At 37.6% G+C, this 18,372-nt stretch overlaps 1 protein-coding gene across 3 annotated transcripts in view; it reads left to right on the top strand.

The window, feature by feature from the left end:
• Window positions 1-18,372, top strand: part of Hormad1 (HORMA domain containing 1) — a 31,202-nt gene that overhangs the window by 11,181 nt on the left and 1,649 nt on the right. For 2 of the 3 annotated variants that reach the window (XM_021196238.1, XM_021196239.1), the window contains exons 6-15: window positions 204-224; window positions 465-491; window positions 5,493-5,560; window positions 6,232-6,383; window positions 8,459-8,706; window positions 10,279-10,345; window positions 10,433-10,509; window positions 11,985-12,068; window positions 17,325-17,399; window positions 17,628-17,678. In XM_021196238.1, coding sequence (XP_021051897.1) covers window positions 204-224; window positions 465-491; window positions 5,493-5,560; window positions 6,232-6,383; window positions 8,459-8,706; window positions 10,279-10,345; window positions 10,433-10,509; window positions 11,985-12,068; window positions 17,325-17,399; window positions 17,628-17,651 — 843 coding nt within the window. In that variant the 3' untranslated portion in view covers window positions 17,652-17,678. The remainder of the gene's footprint in view (window positions 1-203; window positions 225-464; window positions 492-5,492; window positions 5,561-6,231; window positions 6,384-8,458; window positions 8,707-10,278; window positions 10,346-10,432; window positions 10,510-11,984; window positions 12,069-17,324; window positions 17,400-17,627; window positions 17,679-18,372) is intronic. The other variant, XM_021196236.1, reaches the window with a different exon arrangement.

Raw genomic sequence — 18,372 nt, forward strand, 5'->3', positions numbered from 1 at the left:
AAAAAAAAAAAAAGGATACAAATTCTTCTCTGGGGGTGGGGAAGCACCAAAGATGAACTCAAGGTCTTGCATGTGCTAATGGATGTTCTACTGCTGAGTTATACTCCCAAGCCTCTGAACTAGTACAAAGAATTTTCATGATCCATCTTGAAAATGCATTTTATAGAATACAATTAAGATTTTTGTTCTCTGTTGTATTTCAGCTAAGGATGATCATTCTAGCTGTAAGTACTTGTATTTTTTAACATTGTCAAATTTTCCCTTTATTAAATGACATTGAAACTATCAGATGATTTATGTCACTTTATTCAATCAGTTGATGTATCCTGTGGGAAAAAGAAGTATACTTTATTGGAAAGATAATTTTGGTTTTTTGTTTTGTTTCACTAAATCAACTTAATACTTTAATGTATAATTTTGTCCAAAGTGAGGGCTTTACTTAATTGTAATTCATTTTTACATAGGTATACACCAATCCAGGAGATCCTCAGGTAAGTGAGCTTGAGTTAGAAATGTTAGAAATGCTTCTAATATCTAAACACAAACTCTTTTAATGGTTTATGCTTTTGTGAGGGGTGTTTTGTTTGTTTTTTTCAATACAGGATTTTTCTACATATCCTTGGCTGTCCTGGAACTAGCTCTGTAGACCAGTCTGGCCTTGAACTCACAGAAATTCATTTGCCTCTACCTCCTAGTGCTGAGATCAAAGGTGTGTGTCACCACTGTCGGGCATGCTTTTATATTGTAATCAGTATATTTCCACATTTTTTCATGTTTGAACCTTGTAAAACTTCTGAGGTAAGGTTTGTTTAGTGTAGTTAGATTTTAAAAGATAAATATACTCACTATGAGAGATCTTTGTGACTAATTTTAGCCCACAAATCTAATAAGCTATTAGAAATAACCTATGTTGCCTGACATCTGACTCCATACAGTAGTCTTTTTATGTTGAGACAAGGTCAACCTATGTAAGCTAGGATAGTCAAACTTGCTATGTAACTGAAGATGACCTTGAATTTCTGATCCTCACACCCACTGCCTTTGTCCTGGTATTTACAGGTGGGTGCTATCCAGCCTGGTTTCCTGTATTGTAGGCAAGCCCTCTACCACTGAGCAACAAACTCAGTACCTTCCACTTTTTTTTAGACAGGATTTCCCCATGTAGCCCTAGCTGTCCTGGAACTGGCCCTGTAAAACAGGCTGACCTCAAACTCAAAGAGATCTGTCTGCCTTGGTCTTGGCCTCTGCCTCTGCCTCTGCCTCTAGAGTGTCACCAACATCTATTTCCACCTTCCCCATCTTTATCAAAGATAGAGACTTCTTTCTCAGCATAGACTGCCTTGAAGCCCAGGCTGCTCTTAAACTCACAGAGATACCCCTACCTCCACCTCCTGGGGCTACAGGTATGGGCTACCACTCTGAATTTTTGGGATTTCTGTACTATTTTTATTTTATTGTTTAACTAGGGGGTTGAACCTAGGGTCTAGAACAGATAAGCAAGCTCTCTACCACAAACCACATGACAAAGCCTTTGGAAGAACTTGTGTCCTTATTCTATAACAAGCTTTATTCTTCATTTATTCATCATAACCTAATTAGAATTATCACCCCTTACAGATTAAGAATGTGTTTTTTAATCTGTGGTGCATATACACAAAGGCTGTGCACACAAATTGGGTGTCCTGCTTTATCACTCCCCTTCTTTTGAGATAGGTTCTTTCAGTGAACTGGAAGCTAGGGTGTCAGCCTGCAAGCCCTAGTGGTCCTCCTGTCCTGCTCCTTCACAATGTTAGGATTACCAGTGCATGCAACCACATTCAACAGTTTTTAAAATTTGGGTTCTGTCACTCAAGCGTGAATACCAAGCTCTTTTACCAGCTAAGCCATTTCCTTGGATTCAAGGTTTCTTACCTAAGGTCGTATGAAAATGAGATGAAACCAGAATTTAAACTAGGAAAACCAGCTCACCATGTGGGGACTTTAACCATTAAAACGTTTGACTTAGTCCTGGAAGCATATTTGAACTGATCAGAGCTTAGGATATGGCTCAGTTGGTAGAAAGCTTGTCTAACTTATACACAGCCTTTAGTAAACTAGATATAGTGGCATACACCTCAAATCCCAGAACTTGGTAACTGGCTATCAAGAGGACCAGAAGTTCAAGGTTATCCACTATATAAAGAGATTGAAGCCAACCTGTAATATTTAAAACTCTGTTATAAATATACAAACGAAACATTTTTAAAGAAAGCTTATCTTCTATTCCTGAGTGTGTACTGACATGCAAAGAAAGCAAACTATCCCCTATCATTAGCTGAGGCAGTATTGACAGTTAATGGTTGCTGAGGAAAGGAGAGTCCTTTTTCTTTAATGGAATAACCATTTGTAAGTTGCCCATGATTCATTAACATAATATCCATGTGTGTGCAAGTGGCTGTAATTAAACTCAATGTATTTTTTTGTTGTTGTTTTTCTTTTTCAAGACAGGGTTTCTCTGTATAGTCCTGGCTGTCCTGGAACTCACTCTGTAGACCAGGCTGGCCTCGAACTCAGAAATCTGCCTGCCTCTGCCTTCCGAGTGCTGGGATTGAAGGCATGCATAACCACGCCCGGCGACTCAGTGGATTTTATAAGCTAAATAGTCCAAGGTTGAGAAGGGCTATGTGTTTTTTCTTTGAAACTCTTGCCAACAAGTAATGCTTAATATATATCTATAATGACAAAGTAGATCTTTTGAGGGAAAGGTTATGATTAAGTTAATTATTCAGAAAATATTCATTACTGGGTTTTTTTATTTTTTTCTTGAGACAGGGTCTCTATATATAGCCCTGCTTACCACAGAACTTACTATATATACTAGGCTGACCTCAAACTCATACAAATCTGCCTGCCTCTGCCTCCCAAGTGCTGGGATTAAAGGCATGTGCTATGATGTCTAGCTTTATTACTTCATTTTTATAGTTATGCATTGTCTTCATTAGTAAGTAAGCAGCCTTACTGTGCACTAATTGTACTTATTAAATATTTATTGTGTGCTAACAACTTTGTTAAAGGCTCTATAAATTACCCATTTGATAATAATTTGTAATTAATAAGATGTGTACTATCTTCAATTCCTTTCTCAACTATGGAAATAGAAAGCTTAAATGGTTTACATGTGATTATAGTCTAGCCAGAATTTAAAACCTCTTGGATTTGGTAGCACAGTCCTCATACTTTTGATCCCAGAACTCAGGAGGCAGAGGGAGTCATATCTCTGTAAGTTCAAAGCTATCTTGGTCTACTAATCCACTTCCAGGCTAGTCAGGACTACATATGGGACCCTGTCTTTAAAGTTTTTTTTAAATCTATTCTTGCTGGATATAGTGGTACTTGGCTGTTATCATCACTCTTTGGAAGTGGAGCTAAAAGGAACTAGAGTTCAATGTTACTCCTTAGCTACACAGTGAGTTTTAAGCAAACCTAGACTCGTGACAAAATAATAATGATGAAAATAATAATAACAAAAAATCTTATTCTTAGCCAGGCGTGGTGGCGCACGCCTTTAATCCCAGCACTCGGGAGGCAGAGGCAGGCGGATTTCTGAGTTCGAGGACAGCCTGGTCTACAAAGTGAGTTCCAGGACAACCAGGGCTACACAGAGAAACCCTGTCTCGAAAAAAAAAAAAATCTTATTCTTAGTAATTATCTTACTTTCTTTTCTATTACGGACACTTGATAATTTATACAAATAAAGGTTCATTTTATTTTATGATTCTGGAGGCTAGGTTCTAAGGTTATAAATTTATTTCTTCTAACTGCAAAGTTTGGAAAGTTGAACATCTAGGGATACACAAAATTTAGTAATGGCCTTCTCTCTCTCCCTATCTCTATTTCTCTCTCACTGTTACACGTGCATGTGCGCGTGCCCACACACAAAAACATACACAAACACACACATTCAGTGGAAGAGAAACAAAAAACAAAACTATTTTTTTATAAGGAACACACTCACACCATATTAGCTTCTACTTCTCTGACAACTGAATTAAAATTCATGAAGGCAAGGTCACCTTAACCCAGTGATTCTCAACCTGTGAGTCTCAACCCCCTTTGGCAGGGGGTGGGGGCTGGGGGTGTCAAACTACCCTTTAACTTGGGTCACCTAAGACCATTGGAAAACACAGATATTTATACTAAAATTCCTAAGAGTAGCAAAATTACAGTTATGAAGTAGCAATTAAAATAATTTTATGGTTGCTGGTCACCACAACATGAGAAACTGTATTAAAAGGTCACAGCATTAGGAAGGTTGAAAGTCACCGCCTTAATGTAATTAATTCTTTAAGATCACATTCCTGGGGCTGGAGAGATGGCTCAGTGGTTAAGAGCACTGACTGCTCTTCCAGAGGTCCTGAGTTCAATTCCTAGCAACCACATGGTGTTCAAAACCATCTGTAATGGGATCTTCTGGTGTGTCTGAAGACAACTACAGTGTACTTGTATACATAAAATAAATAAATAAATCTTTAAAAAAAATCACATTCCTTTCCTCTAAATAGTCAATTGTAATCTAAATGTGTCAACTCAAAGTATCAACTTTTGTATTTGTCCTGTCTAGTGGGCTCATTTAGGTTAGTAATAAAAATGCTATAGATTTATGAGAGGCAGGCGGATTTCTGAGTTCAAGGCCAGCCTGGTCTACAAAGTGAGTTCCAGGACAGCCAGGACTATACAGAGAAACCCTGTCACGAAACCCCCCCCCCAAAATGCTATAGATATGATGGGTATCTACCCAATGCAGTCTTTTTGCTTTTGTTTAGCACTAGTTGATCGAATTGGCTACAACTGCTTTTCGGTTAAAACAAGCATCCTAGATACAGTGAAAAAATCAGTGTCATCAAGAATTGTTACTTTTAGCCGGGTGTGGTGGCGCATGCCTTTAATCCCAGCACTCAGGAGGCAGAGGCAGGTGGATTTCTGAGTTCGAGGCTAGCCTGGTCTACAAAGTGAGTTCCAGGACAGCCAGGGCTATACAGAGAAACCCTGTCTCAAAAAACAAAAACAAAAACAAAAACAAAAAAAAGAATTGTTACTTTAAAAAAATAAAAAAAGAATTGTGACTGCAGAGAAAATAGTCATAATTCTTCACTACCAAGAAAAAAAATCCTAAAATTGTTGCACTAGGGATTTAAGTTTCCAATACATAAGCTTTTCAGGCAATTCAAACCACAGCCCTTATCCACTCTGCTGAGGTGTGGCTCCTCCCCCCACTTGACTATTTCTCCCATTTAGTATCTATTACAGTCACTGCAGTGAATCAGGGACTCTTTCTCCACAACTGAAGTACCAAATCCCAACCATCAGCGTTAACTATGAGCACTTGAAACTCCAGTAGAACAATAGGAAGTTAACATATTAGAGGAAACTACTGACTGAATGTTTGAAAGCAATGTGTACATTTGGCGGTCAGAACTATGCATGTTACATAACTTTAATGTTTTCAATTTAAGACAATTTCAGAATGTTACCAATTTAAATTCAAGTACACCAAAAATGGACCAATCATGGACTTTATAAGGTATTGTTCTATAGTTTTCCTTTTATATTACCAGTTGCCACTTATTATTAATGCTATTTAGCTAGACTTCAAGGTTATTTCTGAAATTTCTCAAACTCCCAGTTAGCAATTTGACTTCACAAAATGGAGTAATGGAATATGAGGTTGATATGGCTGTGACTTCTGTCAAACATTGTTCATCCCCAGTGTTAATTTGACTGACCTGGCAGCCTAGCTTGGTGCTCCCTTCCTTTATCACCTCTCCCAGTAATTTACTCCCAATGTTTTACACTCATTTGAAGCTAGTGGGGGAATGTTCTTCATTCAGGGTTTGAAACCCCAGACAAGCTCTCAAAATGGAGCAAGACTTAGAATGCCACAAGACAAGATTATGTGCTAATTATTTACTATTTACAAAAACTATTTGAGTGGTTAGAAATATATTTAAAATCCATCTATTTCCTTTGAACATTGTATAAAATGAATAATGTTTTTATTTTACGTATGTAAAACATTTAGCTTATTATGATGTTAATAGTGATACTAAGTTTTTATAATAGTGACCTTAAGATATTTTGTGATAATTTTCAACCTGGTAACTATTTTTTGAAGGAATAATCTCAAATTAAAAAATGTGAAATAATGTTAGAAGTCACAAATCTTATAAAAGAAATTTATTTCTTATTTTCTAGCAAAAATCAAAATAATAAATCTAGTACAACATCTGCTGACACCAAGAAAGCAAGTATTCTCCTCATTCGGAAGATTTATGTCTTAATGCAAAATCTAGGACCATTACCTAATGATGTTTGTCTGACCATGAAACTTTTTTACTATGATGAAGGTACTATTTGTTGAAATATGTCTTGTTTTAATTTTATTTCAAAATTGTTTTCCATTTTTAATGTTTTGGCACCTAAATTGTTACAGAGTCTTTGAAATTAGAAAACTTGGATTTAATATGTGTATTTGAAAAAGAAACATTGGGTCTGGTGAGCTGACTCATGTTCAGAGCATTTGCTGTTATTGTAGAGGACGAGAGTTTGGTTGTCAGCACCAACTGTGTTGGATAAACAGACATGCCTGTAACTCCATGTCCGGGGTGATCCAATAATCCAATAATCCCAGGCACCTGCATTCATGTGGACAGACAGACAGGCAGACAGACAGACAGACACACACACACACACACACACACACACACACACACACAATGAATAAAAATAAAATAAATATTGGAAAACAAGCATTTGCATTTAAATATTTAAAATGCATTTCTAATCCAGTTGTGTTTTAATGTTAAAACTATTTTACATCAACTCTTTATAATTTTATTATGGAAAAAAGAAAATATAAATGTCCAATGTTTCCTTCAGGTATATATAATGAATAAACACTTCATAACTGGTTTAAAAAAAACAGAGATTTTGGTTCTGTGGTGGTTAAACAAAGAAAACACAAAAATTTTGGTTCTGTGATCCTGGGGCTTGAACTTAAAGCCTGGTATGAACTAGGCAAGCATTCTATGAAGCTGCATCTCTCACCTCAAATTTTAATATTTTAATTTATATATTATATAACTAGAATATTTGGGGGGCTGGAGAGATGGCTTAGTGATTAAGAGCACGGATAACTGCAGGTGGTCTAGTGGCGACAGAGAGCTGGGAGACCCCAACATTTCTGCCCTTAATATTTTAAAAAAATTAGCTGGACTGGCACAAAATATATTTATGCTCTATCATCCTGCCCAGGAATTTTCCCGAACTGATCTATATAGTCTAGGGGTTGGACCAGGCAGCTTGAGAAGGAAGCCCAGTGCAAGGCTAGTCAGAATTTACATCCTAACACCAGGGGTTCTCCAGTAAATCCTCAATTATGCTGAGTCCTTTGGGCCCAGCAGAAAAAAACCTGCTTTTGGGTGTTCCTGCTAAAGCAATACCACAATCCCCCTATTTCCTAGGCCTTGGTAAATACTAGAATATGAACGTAACTCCACAGGTATTTTACTCTAAGCTGTGTCCTGAGCTTGGCTCTGTTAGAGGCATTATTAACATGCAGATAGGACTTGTGTAATATATGATTGGAAATGCCAGGACGCTAAGAGGCTGAGTTCAAATCCCAGCAACCACATGGTGGCTCACAACCATCCATAATGAGACCTGACACCCTCTTCTGGTGTGTCTGAAGACAGCTACCTACAGTGTACTTACATATAATAATAAATGAATCTTTAAAAAATATATTTTGAAAATAGCTTGCACAAATATTCAAGATTATATATTAATAAGAATTTTCATTATAGCTGTAGCTAAAATAGGAACAAAGTATAAACAAGTAGAGTATCTTCCTTGGAGATCTGTAAGTAAATTATGTTGCAACCATATAAAAAAAATGTAATATGAACTGTTAAAATTACAGAGGTGCTACAGCAGAGCTCTTGTTTCTGCCAGCCCCTTACACTTGCAGAGTACTAAAAAAGAAGACCTTCCTGCATTTTTAAAGGATATTTAGGGGCTGTAGATATCTGACTCAGTGGTTAAGAGCACTGACTGCTCTTCCAGAGGTCCTGAGTTTGATTCCCAGCAACCACATTGTGGCTCACAGCCATTTGTAATGGATGCCCTCTTCTGGTGTGTCTGAAAAAGGCTACAGTGTACATAAAATACATAAAGTAAATAAATGTTTTTTAAAAGATATTTAGGATATTTCCTAGAATGTATACAAACATGAGAAATTCCTATTATATGCATAATATTTTCAATATAAGAAATTCAAATTAAGGCATGAGGACTGTGACAGGAGGAGCATCTCTGTATTTCAGCTTAGGTTCTTCCATCTGAGTTCAGTCTTATTGTGTTTTTATGAGTAGTTCAACTTCTTCAGTTTTAAAACCAGTAACTTATACTTCCTTTTTTGCAGTTACACCCCCAGATTACCAACCACCAGGTTTTAAGGATGGTGATTGTGAAGGAGTAATATTTGAGGGGGACCCTACATACTTAAATGTGGGAGAAGTCCCAACACCTTTTCACACCTTCAGATTAAAAGTGACCACTGAGAAGGAACGAATGGAAAATATTGATTCAACCATACTAAACCCAAAAGAATCAAAAATACAATTTCAAAAAATTCTAATGGACGAAGATGATGTAGAAGATGAAAATCATGTAAGTGTGAACATATTTGAAGAGTTATAAAGTACAGTAGTAGCAAATGTTGATTTTGAGGAGTTTGATAGATTTTAATGTTTCTAGAAATACTGTAATAAAATACTGCAGTAAGTTGGAAGAACTTTATTTTTATTTTGAGACTGAATCAAATGACTGGCTGCACTGTGGATCAAACTCTGATTGCTAGGCCTGTGCCTTGAGCACTTTACCTGCTGCATCATCTCACAGGCTCCTGTTTAGTCCAGCTGTCAACTTGCTTTGTAGCTGAGGCTATTGTTGAACTCCTAGTTCTCCTGCCTTCACCTCCTGAGTGTTGGGACTGTAGGTATGAACCACCATGCCAGCTGTTTTGTAGCGTTCTTTAAAAATTTTCAGTCTCGGGCTAGAGGCATGGCTCAGCGTTTAAGAGCTGACTGCTCTTCCAAAGATCCTGAGTTCAATTCCCAGCAACCATGTGGTGTCTTACAACCATCTGTAACGAGATCCGATGCCCTCTTCCGGTATGTCTGAAGACAGCTACAGTGTACTCGTCATATATATATGGTCCTATGGGTAAGGCTTTTGTTGCACAAGCATGAAGATGTGTATGATCAGTTTCTCAGAACCCGTGTAAAAACTGCATATGATTGTGATTGTGTAAATCTGTAATCCTTACACTGGGAGAGTCAGGGCTAGAAATAGGAGGACTCCAGGAACTTGCTAACCAAAACATTCAGCTTCAGGTTCAGTCAATGATAGACGCTGTCTCAAAAATACATAAATAATTCTGGCAAGGTGGTGTACACCTTTACATCCCAACACTCAGGAGGCAGGGGCAGTCAGATAACTGTGAGATCAAGGCTAGACTGGACTATATAGTAAATTCCAGACCAGTCAGGGAAACATTGAGACCTGTCTCATTAACAAACAGATAAAGAATGATACAAGATAACAACCTACATCAACCTCTGGCCTCTACATCCTAATTCTACACATGTGCGTACATACATTTATATAGATCAATACACAAAATATTTGTTTCTCTTACACATTCCACAAAGGGAACAATAATTTAGACCTTAAACCAGTTGTTTCTATCATACCATATGTTCATCTTCCAGTGACTTTCTGAAAAGTTGACATGTTCATGTGTAGCTGTGTAAACCTACTTAATTCAATGCTCTCAAACAATAAGATCTAAGGATTTAGAATAAGCACATAATTTTGAAAAATATGCTTTTTGTTACCCTTAAAACAACCCTAAAAAGTAGAGTTTATATTTTGTTTGCATAAAATTTGTGGGTTGGTATGGTTGTGCATGCCTTTAATTAGGAGCAGAAGTAGGCAGATGTGACACCAGCCTGGTCTACAAAGCAAGTTCCAGAATAGCCAAAGCTGTTACACTCTAACCCTCTGTCTCAAAAAAAGAAAAAAAAGCCTTTTTGGTAATAATTCTAGCACCATTTGTATTTCTAACAAGCATAAGATAGTTGTATTTATCATTTACATAAAGCAAATGTGTTCATTAATATTACTACTTAATTGTTTTCATTTATTGTTAAAGTATGTTCAATTTTCATATTTATATAGAATAATTTTGACATTAAAACTAAAATGAACGAACAGAATGAAAACTCTGGAGCTTCTAAAATCAAAGGTAAGAAGCTAACAAAAATGTTTATTAACTACTAATTCAATTTCATACAGTTTAACTTTCTTCTCTTTCTTCTTATGTTTTTTACAGAACCAAATTTAGATTGTAAGGAAGAAGAAACTATGCAATTCAAAAAGAGCCAAAGTCCTTCAATTTCTCATTGTCAGGTATAAACTTGGTCATTTCATCTGACTTTCAATTTCATTTTGTTCTGATTTACTTTACTTGTTGGTTTGAGAGTAGTTCTTACAATGTACCCCTATTTAGCCTGGAGTTCATTGTGTAGTGGAAGCTGGGCTCAAACTTGTAGCCATATTTCTACTTCTTCTTGAGTGCTGGAATTATAGATGTGAACCATCAGACCTTAAATTATTTTTAGATTTATTTTTTGTGTTTGAGTAATTTGCGTGTGTGTGTGTATTTGTGTTGCTCATAGAGGCTAGAAGAAAACATCAGATCCCCTGGAAATGGAGTTACAGCCAGTTGTAAGCCACCATGTAAGTGCAAGGACCTTTTGTCCTCTGTAAGAGTAGACAGTGCTCTTTACCATTGAGCCATCTGTCTAGCCCCTGCACTAGCTTTTATTTAAAGATGGTTGCTTATATACTCATTTTATTATTCCTCATATTTTCTTAGTGTTATTGAATAAAAGTAAGCATTTAAATACATTTTTTTAAATAATTATTTATTTATTTTATGTATATAAGTACACTGTAGCTGTCTTCAGACACACCAGAAGAGGGCATCTGATCCCATTATAGGTGGTTGTGAGCCACCATGTGGTTGCTAGGAATTGAACTCAGGACCTCTGGAAGAGCAGTCAGTGCTCTTAACCACTGAGCCACTTTCCAGCCCTAAATAAATTATTATAGATAAAATTACTATACGTTAAAAAGTTTTTTAGTATATCATTGTGAGCTTATTTAATAATAAATCGTATGATGTTTGTAGAGGGCTAGTAGGATAGCTCAGTAGGTCTAAGGTCTTGCTACCAGACCTGATGACCTCAATCTGATTCCTAGGACTCACATGATGGAAGGAAAACACCAATTCCTTCAAGATGTCCTCTAATCTCTAACATATACAAAATGGTGTACATGCTTCTCTCCCTAATAAAAAAGTGTAAAAAAAAAAAAAAAAAAAGCAGGGGCTGGTGAGATGGCTCAGTGGTTAAGAGCACTGACTGCTCTTCTGAAGGTCCAGAGTTCAAATCCCAGCAACCACATGGTGGCTCATAACCATCCGTAACGAGATCTGACACCCTCTTCTGGAGTGTCTGAAGACAGCTACAGTGTACTTACATATAATAAATAAATAAATCTTAAAAAAAAAAAAAGCAATTTTCATAGACTCTAAGAACTTCAGAGCTAAATAAAATCTTACATATTCTTGTTTATTTGTTTGAGGGGTCAAAGAGGGTCCTATTATGTAACCTTAGCTAGCCTGGAACTCACTAAACGAGACTGACCCCAAATTTATAGCAGTCCTTCTTCTTAACTGCTGCTTGCTTGAGTGCTGAGATTAAAGTGTGAGGCACTATGTCCAAAACAAACTAAGAAATTATGTAGTTAATATTTTGGACCTCACTTATTTTGAGTTTTATTATGCTATGTAATAAAGTTTTATGAAATGTCTTTTCTAGGTTGAACAGTTAGTCAGTAAAACATCTGAGCTTGATGTGTCTGAAAGCAAAACAAGAAGTGGAAAAATCTTTCAGAGTAAAACGGTAAATAATTTTGTAACTACCCCCTGGTTATTCTGGAACTCATGATGTATGCCAGGCTGGACCTCACAGAGATTTGCCTGCTTCTTCATCCTGAGTGCTGGAGTTAAATTCATCACCACTATTCTTCCCTGTGGGAACTAAAAAGGGGGGCTGGGGAAGGAGTGGGAGGGAGGATAACCTGCTCCTATGCTCTGGGCAGGTGGACTTGGGAGGGCTGCCAGACGCTTTCCACCCTACCCTGGGTGGGCACCTAAGCCTCTGACCCCACTCGATCAAGGTGGGGGTTGGACAAGGGGCAGCCCCCAAAACCAAGGGGCCCCAGGGTAACACCCTGTGCCCCGGGGTTATGGGGGAGAGAGATGAGGGAGAGAGGTTCCCATGCAGGCAAGAGTATGTGCAGCAGGCCTTGATGAATAGAGACACTCTATGGTTTTAAAGCATTATTGTAGAAAGGCAGGGAGAAAGGAGAGAAGGTGGAGGGGGGGGGGGAACCGGCCATGGCCAAGAGGAGAGAAGGGGGAAAGAGAAAGAGAGAAGAAAGGCTAGAGAGTAAGAGGGAGAGAAAGGAAGAGAGGAAGAGGAGAGAAGAAAGGAGAGAAGAGTGAAGGGGACTAAGAGCAAAAGAGCAAGAGAGCGAGAGAGTGAGGTGGGGCCAAACAGCCCCTCTTATGGTGTGGGTTATCTTTACTGTTGCTAGGTAATTGGGAAGAGTGTAGCCTGAAGGTCAGAAGTTTGGGACATAGTCTACATGACTACTAGCCATGCTTCTCTTGTGGGGGCTAAGGGGGCAGTAACTTCGACAGGAGCCAGGGTTTCAGGAGACATGAGAGAAATCCTTCAGTCCCACGTAGGTGAATTATCACCACTGGGTCCCAGGGTTCCACCTCAGCTCAACTGGAGACCAGACTGTCTTTGCATAGCCCAATGCCCCACACTTCCCTATTTACAGCATTTCTTTTTAATGATTTTCTTATGTGCATTGGTATTTTGCCTTAAATTGATATATCTGTGTGAAGATGTGAGGTCCTCTGGAATGGATTTACAGGCAGTTGTGAGCTTCTATGTAGGTGCTGGAAATTAAACCTGGATCCTCTGGAAGAGTAGCCAAAGCTCTTGATAGTTGATTCATCTCTCCACCCCAGTATTTTCAAGAATTTCTTAAATAGCTATTGTGTGTCAGGTACAGACTGGGAAACAGACAGACAGAACACACACATTTGGATAGTTAGATACATAGATACATAGATAAATAGATCAATTAATCACATTGTTCTGGATCCTAACTAAACATGTGGTAACTGAATGGAAACACTGATATAAGGTCATTATAAAAGTCTTTTTTAACATTTTTTTTTTTTTTTTTTTTTTTGTTTTTTTTTTTTTTTTTTTTTGGTTTTTCGAGACAGGGTTTCCCTGTGTAGCCCTGGCTGTCCTGGAACTCACTTTGTAGACCAGGCTGGCCTCGAACTCAGAAATTAGTCTACCTCTGGCTCCCGAGTGCTGGGATTAAAGGTGTGCGCCACCACTCCCGGCTTTTAACAATTTTTTATTAGATATTTTCTTCATTTACATTTCAAATGCTATCCTGAATATAGAAGTCTTAATAGATTACATGAAAGTGCGAAGGAAAGAATGGATATTTTAGTCAAGATACATTAGAATGAAGAATCTGAATAAAGTACTGAGAACTCCTAGGGATATATTCTAGGATACCAGAAAATCCACATGTTCTATTTTGCAAGTTGATTATCTTGACATTACGAATGAACTTTTGTAGATATCTTGCTTAAAATAAATAACAAAAAACAGTTTTTGTTTCCTTAACTAATTTTACTGAATAGAAGTTCATATTTGTGGCACACGCCTTTAATCCCAGCACTCAGGAGGCAGAGGCAGGGGGATTTCTGAGTTCGAGGCCAGCCTGGTCTACAGAGTGAGCTCCAGGACAGCCAGGGCTATACAGAGAAATCCTGTCTCGAAAAAAATTCAAAAAAAAAAAAAAAAGTTGTTCATATTTTTGATTTTTCAAGACAAGCTCTCAGGTGACCCAAACTGGTGTTGAAGTCACTAGGTAGCTGAGAATGGCCTTAAATTCTTGCTCCTTCCATTTCTGCCTTCAGTGTACAGTGTCTATAGCTGCATACTCCATGCCTAGCTCATATTTTATTTTAGACCTTTAAGTTACTCTTAAAGATTCAGGAGTGAAGAAGAAATTTCTATAAAATATATGCAAAGTTAGGGAACAAAGAGCTTACTTTGTCAGTGCTAGGCTAGAACATAGATTTCTAAGGTCTTTTTTATTTTTTTTAATTTTTTTATTTTTTATTTTATTTATTTATTTATTTATTTATTTATTTATTTTTGGTTTTTCGAGACAGGGTTTCTCTGTATAGCCCTGGCTGCCCTGGAACTCACTTTGTAGACCAGACTGGCCTCAAACTCAGAATCTGCCTGCCTCTGCCTCCCGAGTGCTGGGATTAAAGGCCTGCGCCACCATGCCCAGCTACTTTCTAAGGACTTATTCAGTAAAATCCTAATGGCAGCTTAAAATTGGACGTTAGAAATATTCATAGCATGGAAATTAACAAATGCCTCAGGATTTATCCCATGGACCCGATTGTAAAATATCTCCCAGAATATCTGTAAAACATCTCCTGGAGTAGCAGTGATAATGCTACCTTGTTTATGTGTCTTTTGCTTTCCCACATTCTCAGTAAGAAATCAGAATTAGCAAAAGGCAATATTCAAGCTAGTATGCTGATGAAAGCAAGAAACTAAGACATAAGTGGGGTATAGTGGTACACACCTGTTAATCCCAGCTCTAGAGAAGTAGATGTAGAAGACAGCTATGAGTTTGAGGCCAACTTGGACTACATGGTGAAATGCTGGCCAGCATGAGCTACAGGGTAAAACTCTACTAAAATGGGTGGGGGAAGGAGGAGATACACAAATTTAAAATGTCAAGAATTATTACTTCTAGCAGCAAAATGTTCTTTCTAGCTAGCTTCAACTTAGGATGAATATCTTTCAAAAAGATTTTTAAGACAGTCTTACTATGTAGACACAAACTTGACATGTACCCCAGGCTGGCTGATCATTTATAATCCTAATTGCCTTAGGATGAATAAATCTCATTTTTTCTTTTAGACAAAATCTCACTAGGTAGCACAATATTGTAGACCAGACTGCTTTCAACCTCACTAAGATCCACCTGCCTCTGTTTCCTTAGTACCAGGATTAAAAGTGCACCAACATGCCTGCCAATAAAACTATTTATAAAAAATTTCCTTGTAATGTACCAACCACTAAAATGTTTTGAGGATATGCTAATATTTTGCATATTTTTAATTTTTAAAAATTTCATTTATACATTTATGTGTGTGGATATATATGTGCCATGGCATGCATGTAGAAGTTAGGGGAGGAGTTACAATAATCAATCCTTTCCACCTTGTGAGTGCTGGAAATCAAACTCTGGATGTCATGCTTGGCAAGAATCTTTAATCAATGAGTTATCTTGCTGGCCCAAGTTGGAAACTTTTAGTATCAGCTCATAGGAAGAGTATTTCTGATGCTACAAATTAAAACATAATTATGGCTTTAGAAGGGCAAGAAATAAAAATACTCAATAATATTAAGGATATTTGAGGAACTAGAGAGATGGCTCAGTGGTTAAGAGTTGTTTGCTGTTCTTCCAGAGGACCTGAGTTCAGTTCTCAACATCCATGGGTGGCTCATAACTGTCTGATACCTGCAAACACATGGCATACACCTATTTACATGAATAAAAATTTAAAATTAAAAATATATTTTAGCTATTCCCTGTTAGGAATCCAGGGCCTTACACATGCAAAACACTGAACCATACCTCCAACTGAAAAGGCAATTTCAAGCATAAGAAAAGATGTATCTTAGCACTCAGGAAGCATAAGCAAAAAGATTATAAATGTTCAGCCAGCCTGGGCTACATGTCAAATATGTATCTACATAGTAAGACACTGTCTCAATCTTTTCGAAAAACTTCTGTTAAATAATGTAAAGCCAAGCTGGGCGTGGTGGCGCAGGCCTTTAATGCCAGCACTTGGGAGGCAGAGGCAGGTGGATTTCTGAGTTCTAGGCCAGCCTGGTCTACAGAGTGAGTTCTAGGACAGCCAGAGCTACACAGAGAAACCCTGTCTCGGAAAAAAAAAAATGGCCGGGCGTGGTGGCACATGCCTTTAATCCCAGCACTCGGGAGGCAGAGGCAGGCAGATTTCTGAGTTCGAGGCCAGCCTGGTCTACAGAGTGAGTTCCAGGACAGCCAGGGCTACACAGAGAAACCCTGTATCTAAAAACCAAAAAAAAAAAAAAAAAGTAAAGCCCCAAAAAAGTCCTTTTAGAGAAAGTAATATAACAATTTTCTACATTATAATATTTAGTAACTATGTATATGGTATTAATCAATGTCATCAAGAAGTTAAAAATGTTTACCAACAGATAATTGGACAAAAAATTATAGCCATAAAATGAATAAAACATTAATACACATACAACAACTAAACTGGAAGAATCCAAACCACAGAGATCATATACCAAGATTCTGTTCATAAGAGAGTCAGAATTTGGGCAGATGTCATGGCATGTATGCCTTTAGTCCCAGTACTAAGGAGGCAGAGTCAGGGGCTGGAGAGATGGCTCAGCAGTTAAGAGCACTGACTGCTCTTCTGAAAGGACTTGAATTCAATTCCCAGCAATCACATGGTGGCTCACAATCATCTGTAATGGTATCTGATGCCCTCTTCTGGTGTGTCTGAAGACAGTGACAGTGTACTCGTATAAATAATAATAAATAAATAAAAGGGGGGCAGAGTCAGGCAGATCTCTGTGAGTTTCAGGACAGCCAGGACTATCCTGAAGACAGAGAGACACTGTCTTAAAATACAAAGAAACAATGTCAGATTTTGTAAAGTGATTGAAACAGAAAATATTGGAAATGGCAGGAGATTGGGGGTTAGGAAATCGATAGCTGAAGAAGATGGGCCTTCTACAGGACTTCCAGAGGGATGAAAGTATTCTAACACTGAGCATAGTGCTAAATTATAAAACTCTGAATACATTTAAAATTACTAAACTGTGTATTTAAAATAAGTAAATTATATAGCATTTGAAATTTGTGTCAGTGTAACTTGTTAACTTCATATAATATTTTGAGGTTAAAGAAATCAACTGTTGCCTGTTTGAGAAATAATGAAAGAGTAATTTTATGTCTTTGTGAAGGTAAGTGGAAATAATCAACAAGGACAAACGTCTAAAGAAACTCGGAAGAGAAGTCTTCGTCAGTCTGGGAAAACAGTAAGTCTAATGATACTGAATGGGTTAAATAAAGTGGCAAATATCTGAATGTCATTGCTGTATATTAAGATAACAACTTTGATATAACTGAACATACCTCAAAGCTGTGGTCAACATTCCAGAATAGCCAGGGCAGTGTAGAGAGACACTGTCTCAAAAAAAAAAAAAAAAAAAAAAACCACGCACACACAAGAGAAAGAATGTTTATGTGTTTGTGTCTCTGCACAGATAAATGCACCTGAGTGTAGATGACAAGATGCCCTGGACTTGGAGTTAAAGGTGATTTGTGAGACACCTGACGGGTGCTGGGAATGGAACATAGGATCTAAAGGAGCAGTTCATCCTCTTAACCACTGAGCCATCTCTCCAGGCTTAATTTTCCTTAACGTTTTAAACAGTGATACTTTCTTAGGGACCACAATCTAGTTTGTCATTTATACTTTAATTTTTTCCAGAAAATGAAAGTTCATTAAAGGAATTTTGTTGGAAGTTCTCTAATTCATGTTTGCATGTATTCATATGTATCTGCAGGAGATGAAGGTATTGTTCTTACCTTTAATCAGTGAGGACTTAGGTTTTCATCTTCAGCACTACAAAAGAAAAAGAACACAACAAAATGGGTACACTGGATGCCTAAGGTTTATCAAGACATGATGGAGCTTGTGTGTTAAGTGGGATCATGTAACTGAGACTACATGAACTTGTGATCTTAATGCTTCTGCCTACCAAATTGCTGCAAGTATAGGCATGAGCTACCCTACCTTAAAATAGATTTAAATCTCACATGGCCCGGGCTGGTGAGATGGCTCAGTGGGTAAGAGCACCCGACTGCTCTTCCAAAGGTCTGGAGTTCAAATCCCAGCAACCACATGGTGGCTCATAACCATCTGTAACAAGATCTGGCGCCCTCTTCTGGAGTGTCTGAAGACAGCTACAGTGTACTTACATATAATAAATAAATAAATAATATATA

The sequence above is a fragment of the Mus pahari genome, chromosome 4 (assembly GCF_900095145.1).
Source record: "Mus pahari chromosome 4, PAHARI_EIJ_v1.1, whole genome shotgun sequence".
Lineage (NCBI taxonomy): Eukaryota > Metazoa > Chordata > Mammalia > Rodentia > Muridae > Mus > Mus pahari.